We start from the raw sequence: 16,806 nt of genomic DNA, 5'->3' as shown, positions 1-16,806 counted from the left end.
CTCTCTGGAAAGTGCACTACCACTAAATGGAGTCATCGTAATTATAGCTTTCATGCATGGAAAGGTACATTTTCTCAGGTAATTTGAAGGGCTCAGAGAAACTGGGGGAAAATCAGCATTGTGACTGACAAGGGAAGGATGGAAATTATCTTCCTGTCTCAGCCCAATAAAAACACCTCTGTCACAAAACCAGAGCGTGAGGATTTCTACTGGTGGCATTATCACAGCTATTAACAGCAGAGGGAGCTTCAGTTATGCAAATTACAATTGTTTTTGTGACAAGATGAACTTTTCACTCCCCCTGCTTTTAATGCTGCTTGTCATGGAACATTGGTTGTTGACTCATTTCCAATATGGCGAAATGTCCCCTGTAACCTCTGGAAACCTGTTTTCTGGCTCTTTGTCAGAGCAAACAGAAATCTGCCCCGTTCTCTCTCTTTTCTCTCACCACTGAAATAACAATTTATCTTCTTGAATAAATAACCAACGCTGGAGAGGCAACTTTCACAGTACCCCGAATAAATTTACAAAGGATCAAGGCTTCTTTCCTAATTTTAAACCAAAGACAGGGTATCACTTTAAAGCTTGTTTCACTATTAAAAACTGCAGCAAAAGCCTTTCAGGAGTTTATAGTCTTTATTTCATTTCTTCTAACCTTGTGATAACATTAGAGACTTCAATCTTTACACTTTTGTCCAGTGAGCTAAAATATCATGAAACTATATTGATCCCCTTGGGGAAATTAATAAAATAATAATAAAAAAAAGTATAAAAGAGAATTCAGCAAGAAATGTAACATAGGAATCAGATGAAGGTTACTTTGTATAGGATATCAGCTCAAATCTGTAAAATAACATCAGTAACAAATCAAATCAAAAATACTAGAAGCTGCAGTGGCTGCAGGGATGAAAACAACAACAACAACAAAACAACAGGGATTAAGACGCTGTGGATTAACATCTGTTACTTTATTTTGCTTGAATCAGAAAATGCCCTCAGTTATCCGACTGGCTTTCTTTTTTTAAAAAAACATTTTTTATTTCAACAATATGTTAAGCCTCATTTTTAAAGTAATTTTTATGCACATGCTCTCTTGAATAGGCATTCAAGGTGACTGCTTGATTAAGTGCCTTCTGTTGCTACAATCATAGCAAATCCACAAGGTTTTGCTCATGCCAAGAATTCACGGATATTTCAGCGCACTATGCCAATATGTCACCTCATAGAAATGTATGTCATTTCCATGGTTATGGCCAGACAATCTGTATTATGTAGGCTAAGTCAAAAGGCTTAAAGCAGCATAATGGATGGGGTTTACTGCTCTAAAACAAACTTTCCAAGTCCCCCTTGTCCTTATGTGTATGTGCTCTGTGTTTGTGCTGTGCCGGGGTTTTCCCTGCTTAATGAAAAAGTCCCGTTAGTAGTGCAAACTCTTCAAGTCGGCAGTAATTATCTTTTCAAAGTATATTGTGGATGACTTCTAGAAAAAAACCAAACAGTTTAAGTGCATAAGCTCTGATTTTAAGGACTCCCATCTGGAGATGTGTCTATAACAGTAGCAGTTTGAAAGCTTTCCAGGAGTTTTCCTGTGGGATCCACCTGCGTCACCGTCAGTAAGCTCCATTTCCACCAAATGCTCACTGTTCATTTCCTTATAGGGGGACCTTCTCCAGTCGATATCTTTAATTGCTCCTGGGTTGTATCAATACCTTCCGGTTTTGCTGCTCCATCACGAGCCACTGGGAACGGGTTGCCCGGGAAACGGCCGCATGGCAACAGGATCAGAGCCTGGGGGTTGTCTGCTTCTAGGTCTGCTCCCATTTTACATCGCATTTCCTCACTAGATGGTGTGCAAGCCACTGGAGAGTACACTTCCCCGCACAGTGAGCTCTACATCCATCCAAACAAACCTGGGAAACTATACAGCGGATCGTTTATTCGTGGGGCTCCGCAAAAGTGTGGAAATAAAACGTCGTTCGCGTTAAGGTTCTCCGTTTTTTTTCTTTTGAAGCTAGCCCAGTTCGCTTTTCTTTTCTTTCTTAACAACAAGAAGACTTGGGAAAAGCGACAACAAAAACACAGCTGTGATGGACATAATGACTGCGGTGCAGGATGCTTGTGTCTCTGGTCAGTGGCTTACTGCGATAATTCTCAGCCTGTGCTGCTTTCTGCCGTCCTGCTTGCCCGCTGGACAAACTGTGGACTATTCCTCGGTTGAAAGTGTGGTCAGCAGACAAGGCGACACGGCACTACTGAGGTAAAGCGAGATAACACAACTTCACTTTCTCCTTTCAGAGTTCTGAGGAGCTAAAAGACAAAAAGACAAACAAACGCAACCCTTAGCGAACATGTTTGGTAACTACTTCTGGAGATTGGAGGGAGGGGGGTCTGTCATTGAGCGCCTGCGATGCTCACACAATAGGTCCTTTTCCCTCCATCCCGTCCTTGTTTTCGTCCGGCTAGTGCAGCCACCGCTACGGAGCTCGGCTGCTTACTAACAAACTTCTCCAAGATACTTTCCCTCTGTGCTAACTGAGCACAAGTCTTATTAGTTGTTGGCGTGTGATTTCACAGCTGCCCGTATGTGGGAGCACATCGCGGGAAGTTAGCCTACCGCTGCCTATCGCTTATGTAATTTGCTTACACTGTGTCCGCCGATTTCCACCGTCTCTCAAACGCCATACGTGTAGAAAAGCAACTTAATCTACGAGCGATGGGTCCGGCGTGCTTATTCTCAACGCTTTTGGACAGATTTTGCTGAATGTCCAGTGTGATGTCGCAGTTGCAAAAACCAGCCTGACGAGTGTACTCGTGTGTGTTCGTGTGTGGTCGCTGTTGATCTGAATGGAGTTATGGCAAATGATGCGCTAACTCCTCCACCCCTCCCTTCGTCACCCTGCCTCCATCACGTAGGCTACGGTGCCAGCTGCACAGGTAGCTGACCATTAAGGGCGAAATTAATTTCATGGGTGTGGTTTGGGTCCATTTCTGTCGGAAGCTTGCAACTTGAAACGTTGTCAAGCTATTAAAAAAAGAGGAAAAAACAGCCTTCAGTTTAAACAGGCTACTAATGGTGCTGCAATAAATGCCACATGATGCACAAGTTTTACTACAAAACTGCAGATTTTTGTGTAACTGCAAATTTGCAGTCTGTTTCATAATGGTAATATGAAATAGAAAAAATATTCAAACTCTTGCAGAGCACTCTATAGATCCAGTAAAGTGGATCTATAGAGAGAATTTTGGAGATACTTCCATAGCTGGTTTATTAATGGCTTATACAGGACTCTGAGTAACCACTGATTGGCATTTTTCATTTATTTTAATACTGCCACTGTGACTCTATTGACTCAATACAAATATTCAACATTTTAACTGAAGCGCAAAATGTCACAGAAGTGATGCGGAATACTGTTTTTTCTCCATTTTTCCAAACTACAAGGGTCTATGGTTCTGGATTTCCCCATGTTCTTTTATTGGCCTTGAGAGCCAGGCATCAAAGCATGAGCTGTCTCTTATAGGGACTCAGTGCTGAAAGCACTGCTTGTTTGTTGAGTTTCTTCATTGTCAAGACCCCTGACTAATAGTGGGGGCAATTTTCCTTTGCCCCAGAGCAAATTGCTGGTAAAAAAAAAAATGCATGCATCCTGAAATACCAGCAAACCCAGAAGCACGCAATTAGTCACTGCCTTGGGATTATGAAGTGGCTCCCGAGAGGTGCGTCTTCTGTCATATGTTAATTTCCCCTCACCTCTTCAATTCTCAGTGCTGGATTTCTACTGCCCTGATTCATGTTGGACATTGGGTCCAGAGCAATTAAGTGATTTGAGCTTCCTGAAGATGAGGAATGGTCCACATGTGTATCATCACCCTTTTAATTTTTGTCTGATTGCCTAAAAGCTTAGCCATATTCAGCCTTTAATGAATTGTCTCCTGTATTTGAGTTGTGGTGCTGCTTCAAAGTCTTGCTTGCCTGCATTTGAGTCAGGCACATTTTTCACATGCTGCAAATCATAAGAGACACATTGTTTAAAGTAGCTACAAATCCATTTCTTTTCCCACCCTTTTACAGGTTTCGTGTTGTTTGGATTCACTTGAATAAATCCCAGTAAATGACATATTTGGCTATGAATTTGAGGGAGACAGCTGGATGACAAGACAGTTCCCTGTGCTGTCAGGAAACACACTGTATCGGTGGCAGCCTCTTCCACATGGATAAGCAGCTGTAATCAACAGCAAAGAGCTCGTGTCTATAAATGTAGTCCATGCAGACTGAAATCTTAAGAACAGGCCGCTGCCATATGGTTACGGTTTGAAGTACAGTTCTTAAATCTTTTTATCTTTTACCCCATGCCTCTCTATTTCATCTCAATGAAATGTGCATGATATGAAGAGAAATAGACAAAAGACACGCAGATCAGCAATGAAAAAATGTTTTTCTATAAAAGCAGAGGGACACAATGGTCTTAACATATTTTTGTTATTTATCACGACAGTCGGCCCTCAGCTACAAAATAAGGTCTGTCCCACCAGCCTTACAGTCTCTGTAATGGTACAAAATTGACCTGTCACTGGCTTCAAAGTCGGGTATTCGTATAAATCTAAAATCATTGCCTCCATGTCAACAGGCTAGTTGATGAAAATCTTTTCTGGCTCTACATGATTGTACTGAAGCTGTTTTTTTTAACATCATCCAGGACAGAAATGGTGCCATGCATCATTTTTCTCAACTATGTCATTATTACGGCTCTGAAAGGTCTTGACATTTACTATGAGCACTTGAGCCAGAGACAACATGTAGTTTAAATGGTTTGGTGTTCGCTTTCCGGCGCACACGATGATTAGACAGAAAAGAAGAACAATAGTTGAGACTTCACAGAAAATAATTTTAAAAAGAAGGAATAGTTGATGATCTGCTTAACGCACAGCCATAACCATGGGTGAGAAGCACCTCTTTCTGCATTTCAGCAGCTTTTTAATTAGACCACAGCAAGTTCAGTTAAAAAGTAAAAGCGAGGCTACTTCATTTCCAACAGCTTGGTTGGAGATGTAGTAAACACTGGGCTCTCTGAACACATCAGTTAACTGCCAGATATCAGCAGTTTCATGCACTCATTTGGGGGAAAACCTGGTTTACCTCTTATGACACATCTGGAGGCACACCTGAGTCTGTCACTGTTAATTAAACGCCCAAATCCTCTCGTCTGTTTGCTGCACCCCATGTTTAATGCAGCCTGTGTTGCTGTCAGCACAATGCTGCTTTTCTTCAGAGTCTCTTAATCTCAGGGATCAAGTGTTTGGATTGTCAGTTGACCTAATTTTTTGGCCAATGAATAGCCACTATCATGATACAAAACCATCTGCATGTGGGAAGGACCAGTTATTAAGCAGGGGTGGTACCAAATGAAGCCATCCCTACAGACGAAGACAACGTTATTAACCTCCAATTAAATTTTAAGTTTTTGTCAAAATTTTCTCAACTGTTTTTTTTAACAGAGCATGGGATTTTTCAAACATACATAACATAATTATTTCTATTTTCACACAAGCAGAATTAGTATTAACAACATTAACAACTGTTGTTCAATGATGTGCTTTAACTTTGTAATGCCCAAAGTTTGGAAGACAACCCTGAGTTTTAACTTGATTTTACAATTTACACACAGTATAAACACTTCAGTAGCAGTTTGCGCCTCACTTGAGAAAATATCATGCCACAAATAAACAAAATCCGTTTAGACTTGAGAAAAAGAATTACTGATGCTCACAAGGCAGGAAATGGATTTACAAAGTTGTCACAGCGTTCTAAGTAGGGCTGCCACAAACGATTATTTTGATAGTCGACTAGTCACCGATTATTTTTGCGATTAGTCGACTAATCAGATCATCATCCATTGGACGTAAAACTTACAGCTTACTGCACAAGCAGCATCTGTACTGCACAAGCAGCATCTGCTCTTATAGAACTATCATTAGCTTACAGCTTTAAGTGTGTAAGGTCTGTGCTAACTAAAGATAAAGACAAGATGATAGTTTAATAAATTTTAATGAAATTTACAGATTGTTTCGGTGAAGTTTAATAAACTCCTTGCTATCTAAAATATAACGGGACACCGGAGTAAATTCTGGAGCATCTCACACTTCTGATAATCAGCTGTCTGCTTGACATTTATTCAGCTGTGTAAAAACTATAACTTTTATTTCTCAGCCAAACCGATTTACTCAGGAACAAATAAAATACTAAAAAAAAGCCAAACAATAACATTTTTAAGTTATCTAAGTGACTTATATATATGTTTAACCTGAGTAGCGAAAGACTGCGGTGGGTTTAAAAACGATTTGCCAGGAGTCCGGTGTTCTCACAGCTCTAGTGAGCCTAGCCCCCGGCTCGCTATCGAGCTAGTGGGTAACAGACGTCTCCGAAAACGTCGGAGCGCTTTTGAAAATATGTGGTGTCTTGATAAACTGAGCAGATATTTGAGGTTTACACAGCTACATTCTCGCCTGAAAATATGTGAAACGTTTATTTTGTGACCCATAAAGAATAATAAGAGTAATATTAAAACTAACTAGCTGCCGCCATTGTTGGAAACTGAGCTGGGCTGCGCAATGAATTCTGGGACAAAGCTACTTCTTCTTCTTCGGGGTTTAACGGCAGCTGGCATCCTTGTACATGCAGTGCTGCCATCTTCTGTTTCAGTCCGTTATTACACTCTTAAATCCTGCTACTTATTCCTGCGTTTTTTGTGATCTTACAAAGCTTCAAACGACGCGTCGACTATTAAATCAGTCGTGGACGATTTTGATAGTCGACTAATCGTGGCAGTCCTAGTTCCAAGTGTCAAGAACTGGAGTGAAAAGTGTCATCAAGAAATTCAAAGAGAGCCCTACAGTACAGAACAGGCCTGGCAGAGGTAGGAATAGAAAGATATTAAAGTCTGTGTAGGAGATGTGTCTTAAGACCCCAGAACAACTACCAAGACACTAGAGGCCTGCACAAGACTGGACTACAAGGTTGCAGACCAAGAAAAAATGTGACTTCTGCAGTGTACTAGGGACAACCTGGAGAAAAACGCGTCCGTTTGTCAGATGAGACAAAACTGGCCACAGACTCAAACATATGTTGTTCCTGGTCAAGAACTACCTCCAGCAGAATAAAGCCTTTACGTCCTGACTTGATTCCCACTGAAAATTTGTAGGGTGAACTGAAGACCAAAGTCCATGCCAGAAGACCATGATATCTAGAGGAGCTTGAGAGATTTGCCCAAGAAAAATAGGCTGCGTTTGACCAGGAGACGTGTGTGTGACTTGCTGAAAGCTACAGCAAATGAATGAAGGCTGTTACCCAGAGAAAAGATACACAATTTACTATTAGCATAAGGGTGGCTAATAATTTTACCCTGGTAGTGTTAGGCTTTTTTGTGTGTTTAAAGTAAAATAATGTAAACAAGCATAAAAAGAGTTTGAATTTTGGAAAAGCTAGGTTACAAATTCCTCACTCTGTTTAACAGCAAATTTGTATAGGATGCGATAATAATAATAATTAAGTACTGATCTGTAAATACAAAACAGGAAAACCACAGGAAATATGATTTTCACAATTGTACAGAAATACATCTGTTAAATAAAGTAATATGGACCTCTGTGCAGGTTGTGGACCAGTTGTGCTTACCTGTGTAGTCAACCCCCAAAGGTCCATTTTGAGCCATGAAAAACCCCATAAACACACATTATTAAGGCTTGGAGGCTCGCTGTCTTAAGTCAGAAAGCAGGCGTATTGCTAACATTTAGGTGTATCTCCCGTTGCCCAAGGGAGGCTGGCTTTACTAAAGTATTCATCATCACTCTGGCATCCATTTGTTACAGATGTGTTTGAGTGCAGATGGAAACCAGCCGACAAGGTGACACGCTAGAGCAGTTGTTAAGAAAGCTTTCCTAGCAGCTGCCTCCTTTAAGACCTCCAGTTAACCTCATCCAAAGCAGCCACTCGAAACTCAGAGTCTGTTATGTCTTGTTTTAAACAGTCAGTCAGCCCATTGCCAGAAGGACTTGTTCAAGATGAAAAGTCCTGATGCATCCATGGAAATAAATGTTGTCTAGAACAACGTTTTCTAATGTCAATGATTGTCATAGCAAACAGTTCTGAGACTAATTTGCTTATTATGTGCACATTTTTTGTTGTTGAGCAATACCAGTTGATATTTAAGAAGTTTATTCATGAGATATACAAAGAGCTTTTTGAAGTTTACAGCTTGACCGAGGTTAGCTAGTCAGACGCATGACATGATGCTCCCTCATTTCTTTATAACATATATAAAGAACATCCAGTTTAATGCTGGATGGTAGGAAAAGCTCTTACTTTTGGCTTCCTGCTGAACACATTCCAGGATGCCAGAGCTTTTTTCATGGCATGATTTGTAACTTCATGCTGCAACTATGCACTGGGGCTAAAATGCATTGAATAAACCAAATTTATACACTATAAACAATTTCTAAATGCATTACATTTGTGCCTATCATTTGTCAGGCAAGTCAATCCATTGTACTTCATAAAAATTAAGCATTTCTATTTCTAATATATTTCAATTAGCACTAAAGAGATTGAGTGCCCCAGTGAATTAAAGTCTAAATGGAAATGCTTTCTCAAGGTAAATCCTTCGAGGGAAATAGATGCTATGCTAGGTTTTAAAGCATCTTTCTAATACTCGTATAATCACTACAATTATATGGGATAGGGAAAATGATTTGGGGTGGAAAAATTGAGCTTTTACCCATTCCAAGCTCAGAGCATCCACATAATTGCAATAATTCTACAGAAAATCTCAGAGGAGCATTTTTGTGATGTGAGAAAGCTATAAGACTGAAAATTAAACTTGACAGAGTGGAGAAGCAATAACAGGTTATCTTTTGGGCAATTTTAAGAAGAAGTTACATGAAACCGAGTTTTGCTGAAGTGCATGCCAAGGTTGCTGACTTTTTTCCCTCAGTGGCTGAGGTAAACATAAGTTTGCATGAAATATTTTTTAATTTGGTGTGGTGCTTACAGTGCATTACTGCAAAAGTCTTCAGCTACCCTTAATTAATGCTGTGCAAATAGAAATGGAAAGTTTGCCCAATTCTAACAAGTTTGAAGGTCAATATTTGATATGACCGCATTTATTCTTTAACATAGCCTGAACTCTCTTATTGAAGTTTTCTTGTCTTTTCTTTAAGTAGTCAGGAATAGGTCTCTAGGTTTCTTGAATGATATTCAACGCTCTTCTTTTGTTCTGTTCTCTGTCAAGATGATCCCACACTGCTTCAATAATGTTGAGGTCTGGACTGTGAATTGACCAATCCATGACTGACAGTGTATTTTGGGACCATTATCACGCTGGGAAATGAAGCCCGTCTCAATCAGACACTTTCTAAATGGTGTTGCATGGTGGCTAAAAATCTGACCGTATTGATAATACCTACAATTTTGACGTGGTCCCCGACAACGTGCAGCCCCAAACCATAACAGAGCCTCCATCTTGTTTTACAATGGCTCTAGACACTGTTGTACCGCTCTCCCAACCTCCTCCGTAAACATTAGGAATGATTCGAACCAAAAACTTTACATTTGTATTCATCACTCCTTAAGAGCTATTGATTTTCAGTCCAGTTCTTGTGTAATTTGGCATACCTTAGCCTTTTATTTCTGTTTCTTCTTGATTGCTAGGGCCTGATTAATTTTTCAGGTCCTGTTTTGAGATCTTCTGCTTTTTTACTGTATGTGTAATAAAGATTGATACATGAATAAATTTGAGATGCCATTTGTTTTAAATACTAAAAGACACGAATCTCATGAAAAAAAGTTTCAGCTCAATCCACTCTCCAAATATTGATACCTATATTGATACGTTTTTATATTCCTCGTAATTCTTTGATTGGCTACGTTTGCTTTTAGAGGATGAGTTCATCTTCATCTAGAAGCTTCAGCATTCATTCTTACAGTATCATCAAGATGGAGATTTTGAGCATGATTGTGAATATTTCAAATTAAGTGCTGGGTGTTTTTACAGGCCGCTTGCACATACGTTCAGTGTTTTCACTGATTTCCAGTAGCCTGTATCAAAAATCATGCTATTTTCGTGCATGTTTTTATAGATACATAATATTTTTGTTTGTGTACAAGATTAAGCTACTCCCATCTGACAGCTATTGCAGAGTAGATTTGTTTTTCCCAGCTCTTTGTTGAATACTGTGCAGCCTTTTCTGCTCTAAATCATATGCCAACACTTCCCAGCCTTTCATCACAGAGAGGAACGATTCCTCAGAGCCCCTTCAATTAAAATCCTTAATCAATCAGTTAGCATCTCCTTGTGTTTCATGATAAGTAGTTGTGCTTCTCTGACAACATTGCGTAATTTCATCTGTGCCTCCTCAGTTGAGCTGTATACCAGCAAGTCTTGGTATGCCTCTCATGTCAGCAGGTTATAGTCAAAACTCGCTGACATCAGGGTTTGAAGCCTGAGTGATGCGCTGGAAAAAGAGTGCATTTGTATGGAAGGTGCACTTGGCTTCTGGTCTTTCCTGAATGGAAATCTCTGCAGCTTTGTGGCCTGTGTCAGAAGGTGAACCTGTGACCTCTTTGAGCTAAATTTATCTTACTAAGGCATTCTGTCTCTGTTGTTTTAAACTTATTTATAACGAACAGTGAATGTGAATCACCACCGTGAGAGGACTCTCCCATAGGATAATGTAGTTGATGACATGAGGCAGGTAAACATTAGTTAGGTCCTCAGGGAAAAATAAATCAGAAGTGCTGACACATGGATATGTCAGTAGTGTTGCTGAGTGAATTAACACAGTCCAGTGGGATTTCAGCGTCTTGTAGAGGGCATCTTGTTGTCCTTTAATGAGCATTTGGCGTTGTTGTATCTTGGATTTACACATCACTATCAAATGGAGCATGAATTTTCTTTCTAGTGAACTGTGATTTCAGAAATTGTAAGGATGGCTTGCAGCTTTTCTGCAGTAGGTTGAACATGTTAGGTGTGACCTCAGATCACCTTTCAATTAATCCCTGTGCAGCAGAGCATCGCTGTAAGTTGAGCTTTTAGAACGGGCGCGGTATTTAGGTTGGATTACTTTAGGATTACTTTTGGCATGACGTAGTTGTTTCAACTCTATAAATATCAGCATATCTAATGAGTCACATATACTGTATTTGACGACTCAAACAAATTGCATTTGTTTTCAACGATCATGAAATGATGAGTGAGAAGAAAAAAAAGTGATTTCCTTTGCTTGACTGCTTTTTGATGGAGTGGAAAAGGGGGTCAGGGGATTACCATATTCCTATCTGCTCGTCTCTCCCCTCAACTAAAAATAGTATTTCTGGAAGTGAGAAGTGTCTGATGTGTGAGAGGAATATAAAGACTCGCGGGACAAGTTTATTTATGAAAAAGGACATTGCTATGCAAAAGAGACTTGCACTAAGACCTCAGTCACAAAGTCTTCGAGACTGGTCGGCAGCCCTCTTGCAATTCGGTTACTAGGGAAAATGTATATTCCCCAACAAATCCTTGTGATTGCTTTGATCACTACCAGATTGCGTGAAAGACGCTGACTTAACTGCAGACACTCACCATTTACTCTCTGAACTTTAGAGATTCACATCTTCACTACTGCCTAGAGAGCAGTTTGTGAGTGTTTGCAGACAAGGTGTTGTCTTCTACGCAATCTACTGTCAACCACCACAACCTGGTTTTTGCTGCACCATTAGAGACATGAGACATTAGCAATCAATGTCACAGTGACTGCCAGCAACCTAATGCAGACAAATACAGGTTTTTCTCATGACGGTAGCTGTCAGATGGTTGCCAACGGGTCTCTGGGCCTATATAACCGAGGCCTAAGATGGGATAACAAAAAAAGACAACAACATTTATATAGTGCATTTCATTACATGTAAACTTAAAGTGCTTAACAAAAAAGACAAAAACATACAAACCTTGCCTCAAGGCAATGAAACTAGTACATATGAATCACTTTTTGTTTCATATTTATTCTTTGGTTTTGCCCCCTGGAGGCATAGGTTGGATGAATCTTGGGAAAAACCAAAAAATATTGACAGTGATCTCTATTTTAACACTTCTGTTATCTAAATGTTATGTTCACAATGGCTGGCCTTTCAAAATTGGTTAGAAAAAGCCCGGCAGCTAAAAGAGGTATGTATTGTCATAATTCATTTGGTTCTATGTTGGCATGGCTAAAGAATTTTAATTGGACTTGTTCTGAGAAGGTTATGGTTTTTGTGCTTTTCTCTCTCTCGCTCTCGCTCTCTTTTTGTCATCTGCATAATGAGTGTGTGGATTTCAGGCTGCTGTAAATGTTTGTTGGAGCCGAGTAATTGGAGAGCCTGCATTAGTAATTATTAGTAAATGGAGAAAGAAGCAGTGGAGCAAATCAATATCACTGAGAATTGTGCTACCTATTGTTTCCAGAGGGGTCAGGAGTTAAGGTAACAGAAGTGTCATGCTGAGAATAATAAAAACCATTTGTAAGACTGATTCATTAAAATTGTCCAGACTTTAGGCACTATGAATGTAAGCCTAATATTCTCTACAATGCCACTGTACTGATGACATATTGAGGCGTATTTTGCTGCAAAGCTTTAATTTTATGGTTGATAAAAGGCAACCGTGACAAATGCCCCCTTTGGTTACTAATTGTAGATTCACGACAGTTTATTAACTCTTTGCTGTTTTACACAGATGGTAGAAATTGTTTCCTACTGTAGAGTAATCCAATTAAAGCGAAAAAAATTGGATGTCGCTCAAGTGGAATTTATAACATTCCCACTAGCCCTTGACTTATTATGGGAACACAGCACGCTGCCGTGATGAGTGAAACGGTTAGTGCTGGTTTATTGAAAAAGCCCCCTGACCTACATAGTTTTAATAATATGTGATCAGAATCTAGTGTGACGAGCCGTTAAAGAAGGCGTTTTTAGTCTCGGCTTTGCATGTTCAAGTCTGGTATACGTACGTTGCTTTTAAACTAAGTATAGAGATGATATTAAATAGTTGTCAAGCTTTGCTGTAACCACGCGTTGGCAGCTCCAGTCTGTGTCACTGTAAAATAGCAAATTCATCAATTGATCTATGAGGCTGCCACTCATTAGCATTCTAATTTTAGACTCGGGAGAGCTTTTCGCTATTCATAGTGGGACTTTGATTTCTCTACACTCCTCTGTCTTTGTATCTTTCTTTAACTCTCTGTGGCTTTTCTCAACTCATATTTCTCTCCTGCTCCTAAATGGCGTTGAAAGGTAAGCAACCAAATGTAGTCGTGATCAGTTACGATCGAGTAATAAATGAGCTGTCTACTGTTGTCAGCGTCACGTTTAGATTGTTCTGTAATTACTGATCGGTGATATTGAGGTTTGCTGTATTCCACGTGATATGCAGCAGTCAGCTCAGTGTGCTCAGTTATTAATTACTTGAGTTACCAGTTTTCCCCTTTGAGGTAAATCTTGGTGGTTTTCAGACAAGCTCATTACATTTGACCACAACAATCAAGATGCACAAATGAAATAGTATCTTTTCCACTGGGAACAACACACTTGTAATATTTTATTGATATCTGCTGTAGGTGAAAATCCATTCAGTTTGCCCAAATGCAGTTTACAGCTGCTACCTGATTGATGCATGGGTGCTTGGGTTACAGAAATAATTTAACAGTTATACTGTTATCTTTATATCACTTGTGCTTTTTGTAATTCTGTCATTTCCTTGGTGAATTGCAGCATATCAGTCATATATAGTTTAGTGCCTTTTCCTAACAACATAAAGCTCTATGTTGCTCTTAAACACACAGGGTAAGGGCTCAGTTAAAGCCATGCTGCTAATTCAGAAGCTTCTGGATCAGGAACGAAAAGCATTTCTCTCAGGAAACAGTTCAACTATTCCATTTAATGGCATCAAAACTTACATGCAAGTTTTCTAGCAGGGCTTGGAATTAACCTCAAAGGTTCTCTTTAGAGAAGCGAAGCTTTGTTTTTCCTCTGCATTATGCCCCGTTTATGAAAAGGAGGATTACAGCTCAGAGCTAATTAGCATCCAGTCCTACTAGCTATGAATGCAATGCTTTTGTAGATAATACAGCATATGTAGCTACCATGCCTCTACCATGTTAGAATGTGAATGCCAATTGTTGGGTTTAACATGCACACTGATTCATCTTACTGTATTTTGTGAGAAACAGCCATATGCAACAATAGAGCTTCCCTGAGGCATGCTATCAGTTTCCAGCTTCAGCACTTCATTCTGCAATCTCTTAAACAACCAGTTGTCTTCCTTGGAAGTGTGTGGGCCATGTCTTTCTGCCGCAAACCTCAATCCAGGCACTGTCTTTGATTTCAACACAATACTCCCGCTGCCTTCTTCTCTGCACTGCTTGCATGTCACTTTCATTTCAGAATATTCACCCTTGTTTTTGCCACAGCAATAACTAATGGGTAGTCTTTGCAGAGCCTGGAGAGGATAATCCTGTCATCTTTGTTTTCATTGCCACCTCAGGGCCATTCAACAAGTTCAAAAGAAAAAAAAAATCTGCAGTGCAGCGTCTGTGAGGTTTGCTCTCGCTGTCATGTCCCATATCTACCATTACAGGCACGGCTACATGTGGAAACAGGTGCTGTGCTGAATGACTATAGCGGCTCACTTAGGGGAATATCCGAGCCAGATGCTTTATTATGTTGTGTTAATGCTGATGCCAGGTTACCACACGCACAAATGTGCAGGGGTGGAAGGTGGTTCTTGAAACTGCAGCATTCCTGAAAATGATGTATCAGTTTCAGAATGCTTTTGTTAAGGTTCAAAATTGAGGAAGGAGAGTACAAACCACCCATGGTCCAGAAGGTCTTGGTCAAACAATGATTTTAATGACTACACACGTGTGGGAAGAACACTCTGTACGCCGACAGCAAGTGATCTCCGACTTAATCAAAGCATAAACAGATATTTTATAGCATCAGGGTTTGATTTACTGACGCCCCTTCATGCGTCACAAATACATTTTATACATAGATCAGATCAACACCACAATGACTTTTAACCCAGAAGATCATCTTCTATTTTCATGGCTGGTACTTTCCGTTCTTGTCTTAAAGTGAATTGTTCCTCTTTCTTGCCGAGACATGACTAATCTCTCCTCTAAATAAATCTAACTCATGTGTGTGTGTGTGTTGACCCCACATGCTCTTTCTCAATTCACCTGTTGCACTTCTGACCTTTTACCAGACCAGAGGCTCACTGAGACTATATGTATGTCTTCTACTAAATAAATGTTTTAACCAAGAACCTCTACTTAAACCTTAATATGAAATGACCTGATATATAAGTGTTTTGTAAGCATGTATTGCAATTCCTTCTATGGCTCCAAGTCACTTGCACAATAGATTGTCCGGACATCGCGCCGAACAAAGCTTCCAACCCCCAATTAATTGACCGAGCTCCAACTCTTTAATAAGCACAGATATGCATTGTGTATAAAATAGTCATAACTGCACCTGAAATACAAGGTCAACATAATAACTGTATGCATAACATCTTAAGGCCTTCTTAAAGCTATCTGTTACATTGTTAAAGCCTCGTCTTAGCCTGCTGCTCAAAATAACTTCCTGCTTCTGCAAACTCTCTGCAAGCCTGTTTCCTGTCCTGTTACTTTTAGCCTTTCTGAAAGACACACACTGTTCAACCCCTGAATGCAATATAAACTCCAGATTATATTATTAATGCAATGGTAATAATGATGATTATTTAACAATAGCAGTAAAATAATTTCCCTGCTCCACACTCCCTCTCTCGACCTCTGGAACACCAGAGGTCGCAATACATTGTGTCCTCGCTCAGACCCTCTCTAGCCGTCCTCTGGCTCAACCAGCTCCCATTCGAGAACACTCCATGTGTAAGCTTAGGTTTTCTCGGTCCCTCTCTGGTGGTTCAGCAGGCCTCGAGATCTCCAGGATCCTCGCCCCTCCTGTGGTCGCCGAGATCGATCTTCTGCAAAGGAAACAAAACACCTTTTCCTGCATCTCCCTAACTTATCCTTTTTGGGACTCTGTAATCAAAAGCCTGATCCTAATTATGTTCTTAACTTATTGACTTGTATTTATATATATTCTTCAACGTTCCTCATCCCTTTAAAACTCTTTAAGCCCTGCTTTCACGTCCGGTTGCTCGCTCTATTTTCCTATCTGATCATCGACCTCCTGTACACAAACTGTCTACCTTTTTAACAAAAAATCATTAGAACCAGCCTATTCTACTAAAAGCTCCAAAAGAAAAACAACCACTTTAATCAATTAAGTTTAAGCATATAAGCAATTACTCCTGTATACATTTCATCATAGCTAAATGCTTCCTTGAAACAACTCCTGTGTGTTAACACTAACTTCATTTTAAAACCTCACATTTCCTATGTTATCACCTGTTTTTGGTATAGCCTTTTTATTTCATTTGCTCCCTTTAATGTAACAATACCTTCTAATTCTAATTTATCAGACTTAACCAAAATATATGCTTTCCTTCCTCTTTGGTCCTTCTTTAAGTTCAGTGAAAAAGCTAAATGAATTTGAGGCCTTTTGCCTGGAATCAATACTGTCATGTGTGTTTCTTAACTCTGTGTCTGTAAGCGTGTGCAATCCTTCAATAACTTCAATAACTCATATCAAAAAATGCAATATGTATAAAAATCATTTCTATTTATAAACTCTCCCCTTTATCCTAAAAATACCTTCTATGTAATATCTGTATGTGTAAGCTTACATTATAA

General features: G+C 39.7%; 1 protein-coding gene across 2 annotated transcripts in view; it reads left to right on the top strand.

The window, feature by feature from the left end:
* The first annotated feature begins 694 nt into the window (after nt 1-694).
* Nucleotides 695-16,806, top strand: part of negr1 (neuronal growth regulator 1) — a 174,540-nt gene continuing 158,428 nt past the window's right edge. The window contains exon 1 of one of the 2 annotated variants that reach the window (XM_080882361.1): nt 695-2,257. In XM_080882361.1, the coding sequence (XP_080738487.1) occupies nt 2,088-2,257 (170 nt within the window). In that variant the 5' untranslated portion in view covers nt 695-2,087. The remainder of the gene's footprint in view (nt 2,258-16,806) is intronic. The other variant, XM_080882362.1, reaches the window with a different exon arrangement.

This window comes from Rhamphochromis sp. 'chilingali' (assembly GCF_963969265.1).
Source record: "Rhamphochromis sp. 'chilingali' genome assembly, chromosome: 5".
Classification (NCBI taxonomy): domain Eukaryota; kingdom Metazoa; phylum Chordata; class Actinopteri; order Cichliformes; family Cichlidae; genus Rhamphochromis; species Rhamphochromis sp. 'chilingali'.
This window is presented reverse-complemented; position numbering and strand designations above follow the sequence as displayed.